The 19,516-nt window shown below is 34.0% G+C and overlaps 1 protein-coding gene across 2 annotated transcripts in view; it reads left to right on the top strand.

The window, feature by feature from the left end:
- Positions 1-35: 35 nt before the first annotated feature.
- Positions 36-19,516, top strand: part of GSTCD (glutathione S-transferase C-terminal domain containing) — a 175,800-nt gene continuing 156,319 nt past the window's right edge. For both annotated transcript variants that reach the window (XM_081303585.1, XM_081303584.1), the window contains exons 1-3: positions 36-170; positions 8,696-9,136; positions 9,835-10,302. In XM_081303585.1, the coding sequence (XP_081159711.1) occupies positions 8,708-9,136; positions 9,835-10,302 (897 nt within the window). In that variant the 5' untranslated portion in view covers positions 36-170; positions 8,696-8,707. The remainder of the gene's footprint in view (positions 171-8,695; positions 9,137-9,834; positions 10,303-19,516) is intronic.

The raw sequence follows: 19,516 nt of genomic DNA, 5'->3' as shown, positions 1-19,516 counted from the left end.
TCTAGACGTCTTGCCTGTTGTTGTTCTTTCTTTTCTCTGGAAGCGAGGCGGGCCGTGGCTCGCAGAAGTAGCATCGGCATCCCGGCTCCGGCCGGGCGGAAAGGCGCAGGCGGCAGGTGTCGCCGACACGCTCACGCACCCTCCCTGCCTGGCCGCGCCTCTGCGACCAGGTAAAGAGGGCGCTCTAGCGGCTGGCTCACTCGGCCCCCTCGACCCCTTAATCACCTTTCTTGCAGTAGGAGTTGACTGGGTTGAGGATGCGCGGAAAGGGTGGGAAGGGCAAGGACTTGAAATCATTGTTCCGAAGTCTCTTCAACCCTGAGTAAACAGACTTTCTGGCCACAATTCGTGAGGGTGCGCAGGTGGAGGGGTTTGTTCCCTTTAGCATCTTTTTTTTTTTTTTTTTTTTTTTTTTTTTTTTTTTGCGGTGTCCTTTTTCCCCCAACCAGTTCTCACCTATTCTTTACTGATTGAGATCTGGAGCAACTTCCAGTTGTTGTGGTTTGCGGGGCCATTTGCTGTTAAGTGTAGTTACAAGACTTCTTGGATCATGCTTTTAACTTTTGTCATTTAGTTTTCCATTGCAGCTCTTCCTGATTGGAGGAAGTGAATACTATTTAATAGTTACTCCACACGATATGCATCATTTTAGGACATTTATTCATGTCACACTATCAAAGCAATGTTTCTCTTTGGTTATTAACTTATATAGAAAATTTGTTTAACATGCATAAAAGTTACTCTGGCTTCAAAAATGTTTTCTCATACATGTACTTCCCATTTCACCTCCTACCTGGTTTTGGATTTAGGTGACTTTTTTCCCTCTCTTTATTCTTAATGCCAAGATCTTATTCCTTATCATAAATTCTCGAATGAATGGTAGCACTTAGTATATCTCGTTCTAAATTATTGATAAAGAATAAATGAATAATTTCTGTGTTTTTAAAGCTTATCTGGAGAAAATGTTTACAATAGAAAATGCAAAAGCTTGCAAGAACTAATGATAATTTTAAACATGTAAATATGGTCATTTAGATATTATGAAAATAAACTAATATTAAACACAACTGAGTGATTTGCTGTCATATTTAATAAATCAGACATTAAGCTATATTTTCTTAACTCCTGGGGGAAAGTATATGCTACTGATATGATTGCCCTAAGCATATCTGTTACTTGAAATTGTGTTTGAGTTATACCTGAAGACATCATATTAAGAAGCCTAACTCTTCAAGAACAAGACTGACAAAGTCTGAGATTTGAGAACTGTTTTATTAGTTTATTATTTTATTTACACTCCTATGTTTTCCCTACTTGAAACAAAGCCCAAACTTGAACTTGTGTAGGAATGGGCCCATTGAGTTTTGTTTTAAACATATTTTACTTTGTAACTTTTATATAGTGGCCTGTGTGAAATAAGAATACTTAAAATCCAATTTGCCTTTCTATTAGCAACAATTTAGCAGGCCTTGCAACTAACAAGTTCTGAGGTTACCCATGAAGGTAGCCAACTGACATATCTGTCAATATGCACAGGTACCTGGTATATGTGTTTTTATCCATAAGTATTCAGGGTAGCCTACTGAATTCTGTTATGATTAGTACTTGGAATGCAGGGTTTTAAACTATGTAGATCATAACAAGAACAGGTATTGTTTGCTGTAAAAATTCAGTAATTTTTGTGTCGGGCTTGCTAATGTTTCTAATCTTGTAAGTATTTCATGCTGGGGATCCCTGTTAATTATGAGGTCAAGCTTAGCTGCCAGAATTGACTCCATGGCAACAGATGATACCCTGCTTCTCCAGAGAGATTGCAAAGTTAACTTTTTATGACTAGGGTTATAGTAAGTTCTTTTTTAGTTTAAAATTATTTTTGAAGTTCTAGCCCAGATAAGAAAGCAGTTAATTTTAATCATAGGATTTATCCTTTAGAACTTAACTATCTCCTGCCTCCTCTTTATGTAATGTAATAAATGCTGGAAAAGTTCAGATTTCATTTTCCTTGTTCTTTAATATTTAAGGTAATTAGCATTGTCTATCTTTGGAGAACTAAGCTTTTTGTTTCTTTTTTTTAAAAGACTTGTATCATTGTAATAAAATATGATAGAATTTGAAAACAAATAGTGCTGTTTATGAAAGGTATAAAATATGAATTAAGTTCTAATTATTCAAAAAGCTGAGCAATTTGACATGAGAGAATTTACACAGGTTTAAATTTTAATCTTTAAAACAAGTAATTTTTAATACTTGTAAATTGTGTCAAACTACTTATTTTGTACAATATTGTTGGTTAATATGTGGACTTAAAGAGTTTCCCATTTCTAGTGTACCATTTTATGACTCCCTGACTTTTAGCCTCAGTTACCAAGTTTTTCCAGTATTTGATGGAAAAAATATGTAATATTCCCTACTTTTCCTGAGAAGAAATTTTGGAATGTAAAGCAAAATTTGGATTTTTGTGCCTCAACATTTGTGTATTTCAATAAAGTCAGTGGATAAAGAATTCAGAGATAAGTTATAAATGAATAATAGGGGCTGGGGAAATAGTCCAGTGATAGAATGCTTACCTAACATGTGCAAGGGTCTGGTTTTGACCAGCACTTGAGAAAAACAAAGAGAATAATAATAGCTGGAATTTAGTGACTTACTATGTGACAGTCATTGTTTTGTTCTCACAGCACAATATATGATAGGTACTGTTATTAGTATTCTTATAAAGAGAAAATGAAGGTGAAGAAAAGTTTTATAGGTACTAAGAACCAGAATAGAGTTTGGCCAAGTGTCTGGGCTCTTATCCATTATTTTATAATTCTTATTATATAAATGTTGTACTTGCTAGATAAGTATATAGAATCTACTTTAGATTCTTACTTCTTTTGCCTAAATATCAATATAACAAAATTTTTTTATAGTTTATTCAGAAGTTTGGGTGTATTCCAGTTATACTTTTTGTGAATCAGCTCACAAAGGTGATCTTGTTTTTTTTTCTTATTAATTTGCCTTTATCCTTTAAACAGATGAATTTGAAAGAGGGCATCATAAAGAATGAGGCTTGTATTTACCAAGAATGAATTTCTCAATAGAGTATTCTCAAGGTAGTAATTATTGCCATTAATTTGTATATTCATTCCTTATTCATTCCCTGAACTAAAATTTGAGCACTATTAAATATTGGAGATGTGTCAGGTAATAGGTGCTACAAAGGAAAAAAAAAAAGCTGGATAAGAAGCTAGAAAGTGATTGGGAGAGATTTTTCCATTCAGGTAGTCAGGAGAGGCTGCTTATTTTGAGATGAGATGAAGAAAGTGAGTATCTTGGACAGAAGCATTCTGAGCAAAGGGAATAGCAAGTACAAAAATTCTCAAGTGGAAGTGTTCCTGACATCTTCCAAGAACAGCATGAACTATTGTTGAAAGGGGGTGAGGAAGAATAGTAGATGAGGTCAGAAAAGGATAGATAGGATCTCATTAATCCCCATAGGCCATATGAGACATCTGGATTTTATTCTAAGCATGGGGGAATCATTGGGTAGTTTTGGGCAGGGTCGTGAACTAATTTATATTTTTAAAGGATCACTCTGACTTGTTGGAGAGTACAATATTATGTGGAGAATGGGGCTGAGGGGGGTTATTAATAGGCTTTTTTTTTTTAGTAGTACTTTTAAGACTAGGTGATGACTTAGATTTGTAATGAGAGAGGCAATGAGAAATTAAATTTAGTGTATTTCAAAGGTAGGCATGTCAGGGTATGAGAGGAAAAAACAGTTGAGCAGGATTTCATTTGACCAAAAACAGGATCAATAAGGAAAAAGGAATAGGTTTGGAAAAATATCCAGGTGGTGATGTCAAATAGGATATAGGAGTGAGTTCAGAGGAGAGGATATGGCTGTGGTATAAATATATGGGAGTCAGATGATATTTAAAACTGGCACTGGAGATCACCTAGAACAGTGATGTCATAGTGTGAATTGTGTCCCATTAATGGCTCATGAAATCAATTTATTGAATTAATAGCATTTTAAAAGAAAGAAAAAGTATGAACTAAAAATAACAGATTTATCCCACGTAGTAAAGTATTTTTTCATGACATTTTTGTTTCATTTTTATTCTGTGCATAGTGATATTATAAAATTCATTTCATATTGTGTGGCATGATCAAAAATTTGAAATCCAGTAATCAAAAGATTGAGTATAGAGGGCAAAGCCCTGAGCTGTGGGTCACTGACAGGTCTGAGAAGTATCCAGTAAAAGAAATCAGCAAGGAACTGCCCCAAAACTTAATCCAGTACTGAGAATCATCAAATAACCCAATAAACCAGTCTTTGGAATGGAGTTTTTTGGTTTGGTTTGGTTTTTGTACCAGGGATTAAAACCACAGATGCTTAGTCCCTGAGCTACATCCCGAAACCATTTTATTTTTTATTTTGGGACAGGGTCTCACTGTGATGCTAAGGCTGGCCTCGAATTTGCCATCCTTAGAGTAGAGATCTTTCTCAAGAGTTATTGAGACTAATACCTTCACTTAAAATAACAAAATTTCTAATGATTTTCTCTTTGGTTAAATTATTCCTTCAATAAAATTGCAATGGATTTCAATTTATAAAATTCTAAGTTTATATAATAGTACTATTTTTAAAAATAATTTTTAGTTGTAGATGGACACAATATCTTTAATTTTATGTGGTGTTGAGGATCAACCCAGTGCCTTACCCATGTGAGGCAGGTGCTCTACCACTGAGCTACAGCCACACCCCTAATAGTACTATTTATATTAGAAAAAATGTCTATTCTGAGTGTTTTCAAAATTCCCCTTATAAATTCAATTATTTCCCTTTTTAATGAAAAAAAAATCACTGGCTTATAATATGCTGCATAACAAACTTTTTGGTGTTCTTGTATAGTGTATGACTTATTATGTAATATTTAGTTGCCAAAGAGCTTGTTTTGATTTTGAGCACAAAACTTTTGAACTTTTTTTCCAGCTTATAGAGAAACATGCTTATTTTCAGTATTTACTGTTCTCTCTCTCCCTCCCCCTCCCCCTCTCTCTTCCTCCTCCTCCTCCTTCTTCTTCTTTCACTTTCTCTCTCTCTCTCTCTCTCTCTCTCCCTCTCTCTCTCTCCCTCTCCCTCCCCCTCCCTCCCTTTCCCTCTCTCCCTCTCTCCCTCTCTCCCTCTCTCCCTCTCTCCTTTTCCCTCCCTTTTTGTCATAAATACACACACACAAACATTTTCATGAAAACATGCCTGGAATTAAGTAGTAAGGAGATTTGATATTTAAAAAAACCTCTAAACTCATTTCCCTTTTTTATATATGAAACATTTTAATTGATCAAAGCCGAAGTCTATTAATTAGACTGAGAATGCAGATAAAGTCTAAATGCCTAAATTTTAAAGCTGTGATTAGTGCAACTATTTGAACTTGATTCTGAAGTAATCAATCTAATGCTTCATTTTTTTCTTTTTAGTTATTTGTTCTTTCTGCAAGAAATACAAGCACATTAGTGTGTCCAGGGAAGAGCTGCACACATTATTAGCTCTGTTTGGCTTCTGAAGTTTGTGGTTTTGTCTTCTGCTTTTTCACTCCCTCTCAGGAGTGCTTACAGAGTGGCACATGTAAAAGCAGAGAAAGAGCAAATGAAACTGTCTCTGTGCATGGCAAAATATAATATGGTGTAACACAAGTCATTCCCAGAAGCCCTGGAGACCCAGAAGTTGCTTCTATGGTACCTACTTTCTTAAAGCTCATGACATATAATTAATGAACTTAGAAATTCTCAAGGTAGAAAAAGAAGAGAAAATGAATTTGTGTGTGTGTGTGTGTGTGGTATTTGAACTTCTAACAAAAACTATGTTCTTTTTTGTAAAATTCAAGGCTCAGGGCAAGTTTTCAAAAGTTATGTAGCTGGGCGAGTTGGCACATGCCTGTAATCCCAGTAGCTCAGGAGGCTGAGGCAAGAAGGTCTTGAGTTCAAAGCCAGTCTCAGCAACATCAAGGTGCTAAGCAACTCAATGAGACAAAATAGGTCTTGGGACGTGATTCAGTGGTTAAGTGCCCCTGAGTTCAATCCCTGTACCACCTCCCCCCAAAAAAGAAAGATATAAAATTTGTACAGGCTTACTAAATATTTAAGATTTATTTTAAAAACATAATGGGGAGAAATTGCCCAAGGAGGGTTTTGTTTTTAGCTCTAAGAGGTAAAAATGTTAGGTAAAAAAGATTAGGCAAAAATTTTAATCTCCCAAGATAAAATAGCAACATCTATATTGAAAAATTATGTATTTATATACACCATTCAGAGTACTTTTCCTTTGGGTATCTCAAAGTTTGGATTTCATCATAGGCATTTTTATTTTATTTTGGTGACATTTAATATTTATTAAGGGCTCTTAGTGAAGAAAGTTTAGAGAATATTTTCATACTTTTTATGTTCCTTAGAAAGTGGCAAATATAAATGTTTCCATCCCCCATCTCCATATCTTAATTCAAAAGCTTTAAAATAACCTGCTATTTTTTTTTAATAGAAATTACTAGCAGGACTAGTTGTATAGTTACTATTTTTATACTGCTAAATAAATGAGGTAATTGATCATGTTTCCTTTAAATCTACCTTCTTAAAGCACTTAGGTATTTTCGTTATAGTCCACTGTCAGGAGAATAATTCAAGAGGATTGACAAATTAATCAGCTGTAAATTTCTAGGGTAAACTCCTCAAAGAGATTTCCTAGAAAGTACGGTTGGTTCCTTTTACCTGTGAATGTTAACTTTAATAAATATCCTTTACTCTTTTGTTTTGAATAAATGAGTTCTAGGTGCTCACCCACCAAAAAAACAAATAATAAAACAAATAAAATAAATCAATCATAGGGGGGGATTGTGGTTTCCATGGGTTAAAAAATGATTGCTCTTAAATAATCTTTTTTTTTCTTTCTTTCTTCCTTTTTTTTGGCGGGGGGGGGGGGTGGTTCTGGGGATTTAAACCAGGCAGGAATACTTTACCACTGAACAACATCACAGTCCTTTTAATTTTTTATTTTGAGACAGGATCTCACTAAGTTGCTGAGCTTCTAAGTTGCTGGAGAGTAGCCTGAAACTTGTAATCCTCCTACCTAAATCTTCAGAGTTCCTGGAATTATAGGCATGTACCATTGTGCCCAGCTTTTCAGATAATCCTTTAATAAAGTAACCATGGTACAGATCTCTATGTTTCAACAACAACAACAACAACAACAACAAAAATAACAGTATTTATGTTACCAAAAAGTTTTATAAGTGGGTATACTTCACTACATTTCTTTGCTATAATGGATTATAAACTCTTTCATAGAAGGAAAAATATAGTTGAACCAAGAAAATTAATTAAACAGTGATGACTCATGCTTTTGATGAACAACAATAACAAAAATCCAGAGGAATATAGAGTATTAAACGAAAATCTGAAGGTTTTCTAAAATTAAGGGTACACTAACATTTCAAATGCACTTAAATGATAAAGTTGCATGTGTACTTTTTAAGGCTTTAAAACAAAACATTTTTTTTTTTCCTTCTATATGCCATTTTCCTTTTACATTCTTGTGTGGCCAGTGGTTTTAAAGAGCACCATCTAGTGTCAGTTTTGGAATCACTATTTAGGTATTAGAACATGGAAGATGCTGGATCCAGAAAATTTATGACTCAAGAAATCTTGATAATAGACAGAACTCTTAAAGAAATAATTTGACCTCAAGTTTGTGTGTATGCATCTTTAAAACACCCTATGTATGTACTTATCCATGCATTCATTCAACAAATACTTCTTTATTATACATAAATATATAGTAGTCCCTGCTTCAGGCATAGTGGTTAACAAAACAAAATATCTACTCTCATGGATTATTCTAGTTAGGAGACACCAAATAAACAGTATGCTATAATTGTGATAAGTGCTATGGAGAAAATTAAAGCATAGAAATTTTCTGTTTTCAGGGAGAATAGGATTAGGATTTACAATATCAAAATGAGTAGCCAGGGAAGGTCTCCCTAAGCAGTGCCTTTGAGAAATACCTTAAGGGAGTGTTCTAGATTCTGGAAACAACAAATGCAAAGGCCCCAAAGTAGGAGATCCTCCCAGAGTTTTTGTAGGAAATAACAATTTACTTTGGTTGGAGCAGTGAGCAATGAGGAAAGTTAATAAGAAGAACAAAGAACACATGAAAGGAGATCTTTTAGACCACTGTAGGAACCCGTATACTTGGAAGACACTGGAGGGTTTGAACTGAGTAATGGCAATACTTCATTTTAAACAATCACTTTGGCTGCTGTTTTGACAATAGACTAGAGGGGAGGTAAGATGTAAAGCAAAGATAGGAAGCATTTGTTGTAATTCATAAAAGGTGGTAATGACTGGGGGCACAGTGGAAGCAATGGAAATGCTGTGAAATAATTAGATCCTAAATATACTCGGAAGATAGAGCTGCTAATAATTAGTTATGGGGATGTAAAGAAAAAGAGAAATTAAGAAATTAAAAACTGTGTTCTGAGACTAGTTAATTTCACAAGTTGGGGGAAGTTTTCTTTTGGAAGACATTATTTCAGTCTTGAGAGACACATATAACATCACAAAGTCTTACTGATTTAAAACATTCATTTTTTAAATTTTAGCTTCTGAATTATCAAATTCTATTCAAGGCCTATAATTACTTCAATTTATGCTTTAGGTGGCCCAATGAATGAAGAAAATGAAAGGCATTAAGAAAAGTCTTACAGAAGAATATCTATACCTGGACTTTTCTCACCAAACAGAAGGATGCATCTTTCCTCTTCATACAGCTGTGACTTTATTCTTGTTATCATACTGTGACTGCAAAATATTTAAAGTTTACTTAGTCCTCACCAGAGAAAGTACAGATATCGATCTACTTAGAGATGTGTTGTTCCAGGATGTTGAAATTCAGGTTATCTCAAAGGAGGAGCTCCCACCAATAGTCCAGAATTGCTGTTTACCTGCGGTGGTAGAACGACCAGACAATTTTTGTAGAGCAGGACTTGCTGTTGTACTAAGACACATTATCCAGAAATCATATGAAGCAGACCCTTCAAGGAAGGAAATTTTGGAACTTCTGGGTTTTAAAAAGACTTGTTTGAAAGCCTGCGCTGAAGTAAGTATAAGGTCTCTTGTTATTTAAAACTACACAGTGATAATAACATATTCACTTGACCATTTATTTTCACTTTCAGTTAGGAATAAAATTTATTTGTAAACCCAGAGAACCAATGAAATAAAGTAGTCCTTCATGTATGTCAGTATTACACTGAAGTATTGAAAAATAAGAATTTGGATTTAATTTATGAAGCTTGAAGACATTTTTAAAGAGAATAACTTGTTTTTATTCTTTATTTCAGTTACATTGAGGATTATGTATTTTATTTTAATTTAATTTTATTTATTTTTCTGTTTTGCTGTATCAGGCAAAGTCTACCGCTGAGCCACATCCCTAGTGCCTACTTAGAGAATTTTTAAAGGAAATATTTACATATAAACAGGAGCTCAAGAAGTAGAGCTTTGGAAGTCATGTGCTTTTGTTTTTGTTTTTTGTGTGGGGAGATATATTTTTAAAACTTTGGGAAGTAATGCTTATTCAGTAAGAGGACACAGCCTTGCAAAACCTTCATTTGTTTAATGTTTTTCATGTCTGAAGCACTGTACTAATATCTCCATAAAGCATAAAACATAGCCCAGGGATGATTTGCACCAAGACTTAAATGATCTAAACCTGTGTTATTTCTCAATAAGAGTTATTTTTGTCAAGTTATATTGAGAATGAAGAATCCTTTCATTTCTTATTTTGTTTTATAGGTAAGTCAGTGGACCAGGCTATGTGAACTCACAATCCCATTGGCTATTGAGAGTTTTCTCAGAGAGTCTTCTGACCAGCTCCCAACTATACCTATGGAAGTACTACAGCTGGAGAAAAAGCTTAGTGAACCTGTTAGAGTGCACAATGATGACAAACTCCGCAGGCAGAAGCTAAAACAACAGAGGACTGCTGGAGTTAAGCCTGCCCTTGCTAAGGGAAAAGCAAAGAGCAAGGTCCAAACAGAGGAAATGTCTGAAGAGTTGGACTCTTCATCCAAGAGTCTGGAATTGAACATGGCATTCTCCAAGCTCAGAGTGCAGGAGGAACCAGTTACTACCAACAGGGAGCCTTCTCACATAAGGAAAGCAAAAGCCTCTGACCTTCCACCTCTGGAACATGTGTTTGCAGAAGGGCTTTACTTCACTTTGGCAGATATCGTGCTTATGCCCTGTATCCATCATTTTTTGGTAAGATTTTATCTAAAGTGTTTATGTTACTTTGAGTTTCAATCTATGAATCTGCTTAGTTTGAATTCCAATTCTATTAATCATTATGTTCTGAGCAAATTGTTAATATTTGTCTCCATTTCTTTTTATCTTTAAAATGGAGATAATAAGAACTCTTTGTTGTAATTTGGATCTTGCCAGTCCCCAAAAGGCTCATGTGTTGAAGGCTTCCCCAGGTTTCCCCAAGGGTGGAAACTTTAGGAATGTGGAGCTTAATGGAAGGAAGTTACATTACTGGGGGCACGCCCTTTAAAGGGTTGGAACACTGCCGCTTTGGGTCTCTCTTTACTTCCTGATTGCTATGAGGTTAATAGGCCTCTTCTACTATGGGCTCCTGCTGTTATAAGCTGTCACCACAGGCCCAAATTAAGAGGATGAAGTAACCATGATCTGAAATCTCAAACTGAGACAAAATAAACCTTTTCCCTATTAGGTTAATTATCTTAGGTAGTTGTTACAGTTGTAACTCACATACACTCTAATATAATCAGTAAAAAGAAAAATGAATGAATTATTATGACTTTTAAATTACCATAATGGTAGTAATTATTACCATGAATTTAAAATTGTTATAATCACCTTATAATATTAGGGGGTCTTGCATAAAAAAGCAAAAACAAAAAAATCTTATCAGCTATATGTTATAATTAAGTAATCACCTAAAATATTAATCTCATTGTTTCAGGTATTATCAAATCAGAAAGATTTTATCCTTGTTTGTATATTTTTTAGTTCTCTATAAGATTAAATGCTATTTTATGTTGTGGGAGAAATGGATGGAACATTTTCTTTCCTATTAGAGAGATCTATCTGTATCTGTATTTATCTCTATTATACCTATGTTTTATCCTCTCTGGAGTCAAAAAGAATAGGGTAAAAATATATCAGAATGAACATGGAAAGCTAGCTTGCTCTAATCTTCAAGTTGGTTCTTTTTTTAAAAAAAATTTTTAAATAATTAAAAAAAAATAAATGACAGCGGACTACATTACAATTCTTATTACACATACACAGCACAATGTTTCATATCTCTGGTTGTATATAAAGTATGTTCACACCAAATTCGTGTCTTCATACATGTACTTTGGATAATATTGTCCATCACATTCCACCATCCTTGCTAACCCTCTGCCCCTCCTTGCCCCTCTCACCCCTCTGCCCTATCCAGAGTTCCTCTATTCCTTCCATGTTCCCCCTCCCTACCCCACTACGAATCAGCCTCCTTATATCAGAGAAAACATTTGGCATTTGTTTTTTGGGATTGGCTAACTTCACTTAGCATTATCTTCTCCAATGCCATCCATTTACCTGCAAATGTCATGATTTTATTCTCTTTTATTGCTGAGTAATATCCCATTGTATATATATATGCCACATTTTTTTTATCCATCATCTACTGAAGGGCATCTAGGTTGGTTCCACAGTTTAGCTATTGTGAATTATGCTGCTATAAACATTGATATGGCTGTGTCCCTGTGTTTGCTGTTTTTAAGTCTTTGGATATAGACTAAGAAGAGGGATAGCTGGGTCAAATGGTGGTTCCATTCCCAGTTTTCCAAGGAATCTCCATAGTGCTTTCCATATTGGCTGCACCAATTTGCAGTCTCACCAGCAACGTATGAGTGTACCTTTTCCCCAACATCCTCGCCAACACTTATTGTTGTTTGTCTTCATAATAACTGACTGGAGTGAGATGAAATCTTAGAGTAGTTTTGATGTGCATTTCTCTGATTGCTAGAGATGATGAATATTTTTTCATATATTTGTTGATTGATTATATATCCTCTTCTGAGAAGTATCTGTTCAGGTCCTTGGCCCATTTACTGATTGGGTTATTTGTTTTTTTGGTGTTTAGCTTTTTGAGTTCTTTATATACCCTTGAGATTAGTGCTCTATCTGATGTGTGAGGGGTAAAAATTTGCTCCCAAGATGTAGGCTCTCTATTCACCACACAAATTGTTTCTTTTGCTGAGAAGAAACTTTTTAGTTTGAATCCATCCCATTTATTGATTCTTGGTTGTAATTCTTGAGCTATAGTAGTCTTATTAAGGAAGTTGGAGCCTAGTCACACATGATGAAGATTAGGGCCTACTTTTTCTTCTATTGGATGCAGAGTCTCTGGTTTAATTCCTAAGTCCTTGATCCACTTTGAGTTGAGTTTTGTGCATGGTGAGAGTTAGGGGTTTCATTTCATTTTTTTTTGCATATGGATTTCCAGTTTTCCAAGCACCATTTGTTGAAGAGGCTATATTTTCTCCAGTGCATGTTTTTGGCAACTTTGTCTAAAAGAAGAAAATTGTAATTTTGTGGGTTAGTCTCTGTGTCCTCCGTTCTGTACCATTGGTCTATCAGTCTGTTTTGGTGCCAATACCATGCTGTTTTTGTTACTCTTGCTCTGTAGTATAGTTTAAGGTCTGTTATAGTGATGCCACCTGCTTCACTCTTCCTGCTAAGGATTGCTTTAGCTATTCTGGGTCTCTTATTTTTCCAGATGAATTTTATGATTGCTTTTTCTATTTCTATGAGGAATGCTACTGGGATTTTGATCGGAATTGCATTAAATCTGTATAGTGCTTTGGGAAGTTTGGTCATTTTGATAATATTAATTCTGTCTATCCAAGAGCAAGGTAGATCTTTCCATCTTCTAAGGTCTTCTTTGATTTCTTTCTTTAGGGTTCTGTAGTTTTCATTGTATAAATCTTTCACCTCTTTCGTTAAATTGATTCCCAAGTTTTTTTTTTTTTTTTTTTTGAGGCTATTGTAAATGGGGTAGTTTTCCTCATTTTCCTCTCAGAGGATTTGTCACTGATATACAGAAATGCCTTTGATTTATGGGTGTTGATTTTATATCCCGCTACTTTGTTGAATTCATTTACTGGTTCTAGAAGTTTTCTGGTGGAGTTTTTTGGGTCTTCTAGGTATAGAATCATATCATCAGCAAATAGTGCTAATTTAAGTTCTTCTATTTCTATAAATATCCCTTTAATTTCTTTCATCTGTCTAATTGCTCTGGCCATATTTCAACAACTATGTTAAGTGGTGAAATAAGGCATCCCTTCTCGTTCTTGTTTTTAGAGGGAATACCTTCAATTTTTCTCCATTTAGAATGATGTTGGCTTGGCACTTATTGTAGATAGCCTTTAGGATGTTGAGATATGTTCCCGTTATCCCTAGTTTTTCTAGTGTTTTGAAGGGAGGCTATATTTTGTTGAATGCTTTTTCTGCATCTATTGAGATGAACATATGATTCTTATCTTTGAGTGTATTGATGTGATGAATTACATTTATTGATTTCCATATGTTGAACCAACCTTGCATCCCTGGGATGAATCCCACTTGATCATGGTGCACAATCTTTTGATTTTTTTTTTTTTGTATTCAATTTTTCAGAATTTTATTGAGAATTTTGCTGTCTATGTTCATTTGAGATCATTTTCTTTCTTTGATGTGCCTTTGCCTGGTTTCGGAATCAGGGTGATTTTGGCCTCATAGAATGAGTTTGGAAGTGCTGTCTCTTTTTCTATTTCCTGAAATAAATTGAAGAGTATTGGTATTAGTTCTTCTTTAAAGGTCTTGTAGAACTTGGCTGTGTATTCTTCCGGTCCTGGGCTTTTCTTGGTTGGTAGGCTTCTGATGGCATTTTCTATTTCATCATTTGATATTGGTCTGTTTAAATTGTGTATATCTTTCTGTTTCAATCTGGGCACATCGTATGACTTAAGAAATTTGTTGATGCCTTCAATGTCTTCTATTTTATTGGAGTATAAGTTTTCAAAATAATTTCTAACTATCTTCTGTATTTCTGAAGTGTCTGTTGTGATATTATCTTTTTCATCACTTATTCTGGTAATTTGAGTTTTCTCTCTCCTTCTCTTCATTAGCATAGCTAAGGGTCTGTCAATTTTATTTATTTTTCTAAAAAACAACTTTTTATTTTGTCAATTGTTTCAGTTGTTTCTTTTGTTTCGATTTCATTGACTCAGCTCTAATTTTGATTATTTCTTGCCTTCTACTGCTTTTGCTGTTGATTTGTTCTTTTTCTAGGGCTGAGATGTAACTCGATGACATTTGTTTGTTGACTTTTTCTTCTTTTAAGGAATGATCTCCATGCAATGAACTTTCCTCTTAGTACTACTTTCATAGTGTCCCAGCGATATTGATATGTTGTGTTTATGTTCTCATTCATGTCTAAGAATTTTTTAATCTCCTCCTTGATGTCTTCTGCAACCCATTGTTAATAAGTAGCATATTGTTTAGTCTCCAGATGTTGGAGTAATTGTTATTTTTTATTTTGTCATTGATTTTTAATATTATTCCATTTTAACCTGATAAAATGCATGGTAGTATCCCTACTTTTTTGTATTTGCCAAGAGTTGCTTTGTGGCATATTGTATGATCTATTTTAGAGAAGGATCTATGTGCTGCTGAGAAGAAAGTGTTATCCGCTTGATGCAGGTTGAAATATTCTATATATGTCAGTTAAGTTTGTTATTATTGATTATATTATTGTGTTCTATAGTTTCTTTATTCAATTTTTGTTTGGAAGATCTACCAGTAGTAAGAGAGGTGTGTTAAAGTCACCCAAAATTATTGTGTTGTGATCAATTTGACTCTTGAACTTGAGAAGAATTTGTTTGATGAACATAGCTGCCCCATTGTTTGGGGCATACATATTTATGACTGTTATGTCTTGTTTGTGTATGGTTCCCTTGAGCAGTATGTAATGTCCATCTTTATCCCTTTTGATTATTTCCAGTTGGTTCTTAAGAGCTGCATTTTTCTTTCTTTGAATCATTTCACCCTTTCCACTTCTAAAGAATCAGATATTATATATTATAATATAATATTATATATTATTCTCATTTTGTGTTACTACCACTTAAAATATCTCTACTAACTGACAAAAAAGACTTCTAATGAAAAACTGTGTATTTGAAGGTTGGTGCTTCACTAAATTATGTAATATGGATCAACTATTGTTTTCTTATTTAATATTTCTGTTTTCTTCAAAACTGAAGGAAAACAGTAATGGCAACCAAAATTATCTCAGAATTAAACAATATGAAAAGTAAAAGAGATTCAGGAACTGTTTAAATGTTGATAGGCATTTTAAATATCAAATATCTTATGTATTCAGCATCCATAGAACTAGGGAAGACAATGTTTTGTTTTGTTTTCCTAGTCATATGATTTCTAAATCCTCTTATGCCTGACTCCTCCCCTCTTATTACCAACTTTAGTTATTAAAATAGTCATTTCATATATTATGAAATACTTGGTATTTATGACTTCTATGAATAACAATGTTTGTTTTTAATTTCATAAGAATTGAATCAAAGTGACATATTATTCATTCTTTCTAGAATTTATTGGAAGTCTATTGTATATGTCAGGCACTTTCATTAACACTAAGAATACAATGGTAAACAAGCCAAGTAAGGTCCCAGCCTTCACATAGCTAATATTCTAGTAGAGGAAGATAGAAATAAACAAGTAAACAAACAAATAATATTCATAAAAAATATCAGTGCTACAAAGAAAGTGAGGTAATGGAAGAGACCTGAGTACTTGATTTTAAACTCCATAAAACAAAAAGGAATTACCTACCAAAAGATTATTTTAGCTCATCCAGATGGCCATATTCATTTCATCAGGTTTGCATTTCATTTAAATATCATTCATCTTAGTATTAATTTAATCCAAAGATTCCTAATGGACATGATGTTCTCAAATAGGACATGTACTTGACTACTGAGTAAATTTATCTGATACTGTGATAGTTTGCTTTCATGTCAGGTTAAAATAGGGGAAAATGTGTAAATTTAGCCTTTTATATATATGTATATATGATTAATTTCTTTTTTTGAAATATAATATTGAATTAATTCTCAAAATATTTTCCTTTTTCTTGAATATGCACATTTTCCTTCAAAAATTCATATTTCTTTGCCAGAGCCTTGATGTTGTTTCTATTATATTTTCCTCCTTCATGTCACTCTGGGTAATGTAGTTATCATTTTAGTTCAGAATGGCTACATTGCCAAGCAAAGTGCTTGTGTCAGGACACATTCAGATGAATGACTCCATTCATAGTCCAAATTATTAAATCATGATCAAGTTTATGATCAGTAATAAAGGTATAGGTTTGGATTGGAATTATAGAACTGAACCCAGTTTAGGATATTTAGCCTCAAGAATAAGGTCAAGGACACAAAAGAGCCAGAGTCATTTTTGCTAAATTAAGATTTGGATTACCAGAAGTCAAAATTGGTAGGAAAATGCCTCTTTCTCCTTTTTTATTTTTTTAATTTTCTCTAATTTTTTTTTAATTAGAGCATTATGGTTACATAATAGTTGGGTTCACCTCAACAAACTTATACATGATCCCCCTTTTCCCACCTGTCCTCCCTCCTCCACCCCTCCCTGTTCCTTCCTCTACTCTACTAGACTTCCTTTCACTCATCTATTAATTTGTATTTGATAGGTTCTTTATGTACTCTTTTCTCCCCCTTTCTCTATTTTCCACATGAGAGAAATCATTTGACCATTTTTAGTTTCTGAGTTTAGCTAATCTCACTTATGCTATTCTCCATTTCTATCCATTTACCAGCAAATGCCACAATTTCATTCTTTTTAATGGTGGAATAGAATTCCACTGTGTGTGTGTGTGTGTGTGTGTGTGTGTGTATGTGTATGCGTGTGTGTGTGTGTGTGTGTGTGTGTGTGTGTGTATTTGCAGCAGGAGCCTGACAATACTCTCTCCTCTTTGAAGTTTTAGGAATAGTTTATAAGGAAATAAGTTAAAGTGAACTTTTTATGCCCTTCCCCCTTTAATTCATTTGCTGAATCCTCCAGTAGATATCAAGCATGTGGGAGAAGTAGCAATGAATAGCTACTCTAGGGCAAAATCCTGCTGTTATACAGAAAATTGTGTAGTTATTTTTTATTTGCTACTACTAAACAGGTAGACTTGGATAGAAATACTTGAAAGGTTATTTTATTGCTATAAGTCAGGGAAGTTGCCACTTTAAGAAATCATTTTGTAATTTGAACACCTAATTTAATTATATATATTTTAACTTTTAATACTTTGAAACTTCTTTGTTAAAAAACACAAATAAATCATTCCTCTTTTAAAATTGATTTTTGAGCATAAATATCTATAATAAATACCTCTTTCAATGTCTTCATTGACATAAAATTGGAAACAAAAAGGGGATCTATTTGTTGGCATATTGCAAAAACAATGGATCCCACTTATTTAGTGATAAATATATACCTACCTTGTCCTCTCCTATCTTTAGGAGTTTTCAGTTTTAACCCACTTGTTCTTTTTTCTTTTCATTTTTAAAAAATTTTAATTTGTTATATATGACAGCAGAATGCATTATAATTCATATTACACATATAAAGCACCGTTTTTCATGTCTCTGATTGTAAAAAAGTAGAGTCACACCATTTGTGTCTTCATACATGTACTTAGGGTAATGATGTCCACCTCATTGCACCATCATTCCTAATTCCATGCCCTCTCCCTTTTTATCCCTCCCCTTTTCCTCTCTGCCCTAACTAGAGTTCATCTAATCCTTCCATGCCCTCCCCCACCGCCATATTATGAATCAGCATCCTTAAATCAGAGAAAACTTTTGGCATTTGATTTTTTGGGATTGGCCATCTTCACTTAGCATTATCTTCTCCAACTCTATCCATTAACCTGCAAATGCCATGATTTTATTATCTTTTATTGCTGAGTAATATTCCATTGTGTTTATATGCCACATTTTTTTGTATCCATTCATCTACTGAAGGGCATCTAATTTGGTTCCACAGTTTAGCTATTGTGAATTGTGCTGCTATAAACACTGATGTGGCTGTGTCCCTGTAGTATGCTATTTTTAAGTCTTTTGTGTATAGTCTGAGGAGTGGGATGGCTGGGTCAAATGATGATTCCATTCCCAGTTTTCCAAGGAATCTCCATACTGCTTTCCATATTGGCTGCACCAATTTGTAATCCCACCAGCAGTGTATGAATGTGCCTTTTTCCCCCACATCCTCACTAACACATATTGTTGTTTGTCTTCATAATAGCTGCCATTCTGACTGTGAGATGAAATCTTAGAGTAGTTTTGATTTGCATTTCTCTAGTTGCTAGAGATGATGAACATTTTTTCATATATTTGTTGATTGATTATATGTCCTCTTCTGAGAAGTGTCTGTTCAGGTCGTTGGCCCATTTATTGATTGGGTTATTTGGCTTTTTGGTGTTAATATTTTGAGTTTTTTACATGTCCTAGAGATTAGTGCTCTATTTGATGTGTGTGTGGTAAAAATTTGTTCCCAAATTGTAGACTCTCTATTCACCTCACTGATTGTTTCTTTTGCTGAGAGATTTTTAGTTTGAATCCATTCCATTTATTGATTATTGATATTAATTCTTGCGCTATTGGAGTCTTATTAAGGAAGTTGGGGACTACCATTAGCTCTTTTTGTAAGTAAAAAGTAGAGAACTGGGGTTATATTTCCATTTAATAGGTTGGTTACTGTTTTTTTTCCTGTTTACCCTGTTTTTCCTAAACATTTTTGAGCTGTGTATATCATATTTTCAAAAGAGTAGGCATGAGTGAGGAAAATGGTATAAAATAAACACAATATATTATGTGTATATATGATTAGAAAAGAATGCAATGGAGGAGTTTTATATAGATGTGTGACATCTTTGGTTTTCTTTTTATTCAAACACATTTTTTTTTCTGCTCCTTAATACAATTATCTGCAAAGTCACTTAGAGTTTCATTTTGTGCTCTTGTCAGCAATAAGTATTTTAACCATGTTTTAAGAATAAATTTTATTTATTTTCTTGTCTTTAAGGAGCTCTGTGATGTTTGTAATGATTTTGATTTTAGAAAACTGATAACTTTGGGATTTTTTTGGTCGTTGATTTTGTTTTTTGAGGGGGGAGGAACACATTTTCATTTCATACCATTTTTATTAGTGTCACCTCTTTAAAGATGTCTTCTTAAGTCTACTGAATATGTTTCAGTATCTCCTAATTGTCTGAATATTAATAAGTGTGCCCTGGCATATGGATTAAATTAGGCAACCAGTCAGGCAGAGTGAAACTGCAATTATGTGTGTGGGAGAGGGATACTGGGATCAAACCAGGATCTCCTGCATG

This window comes from Spermophilus citellus, assembly GCF_964194105.1.
Source record: "Spermophilus citellus genome assembly, chromosome: 8".
Lineage (NCBI taxonomy): Eukaryota > Metazoa > Chordata > Mammalia > Rodentia > Sciuridae > Spermophilus > Spermophilus citellus.
Note: the sequence above shows the minus strand (reverse complement) of the source record. Positions and strands in the feature narration are given on the sequence as shown.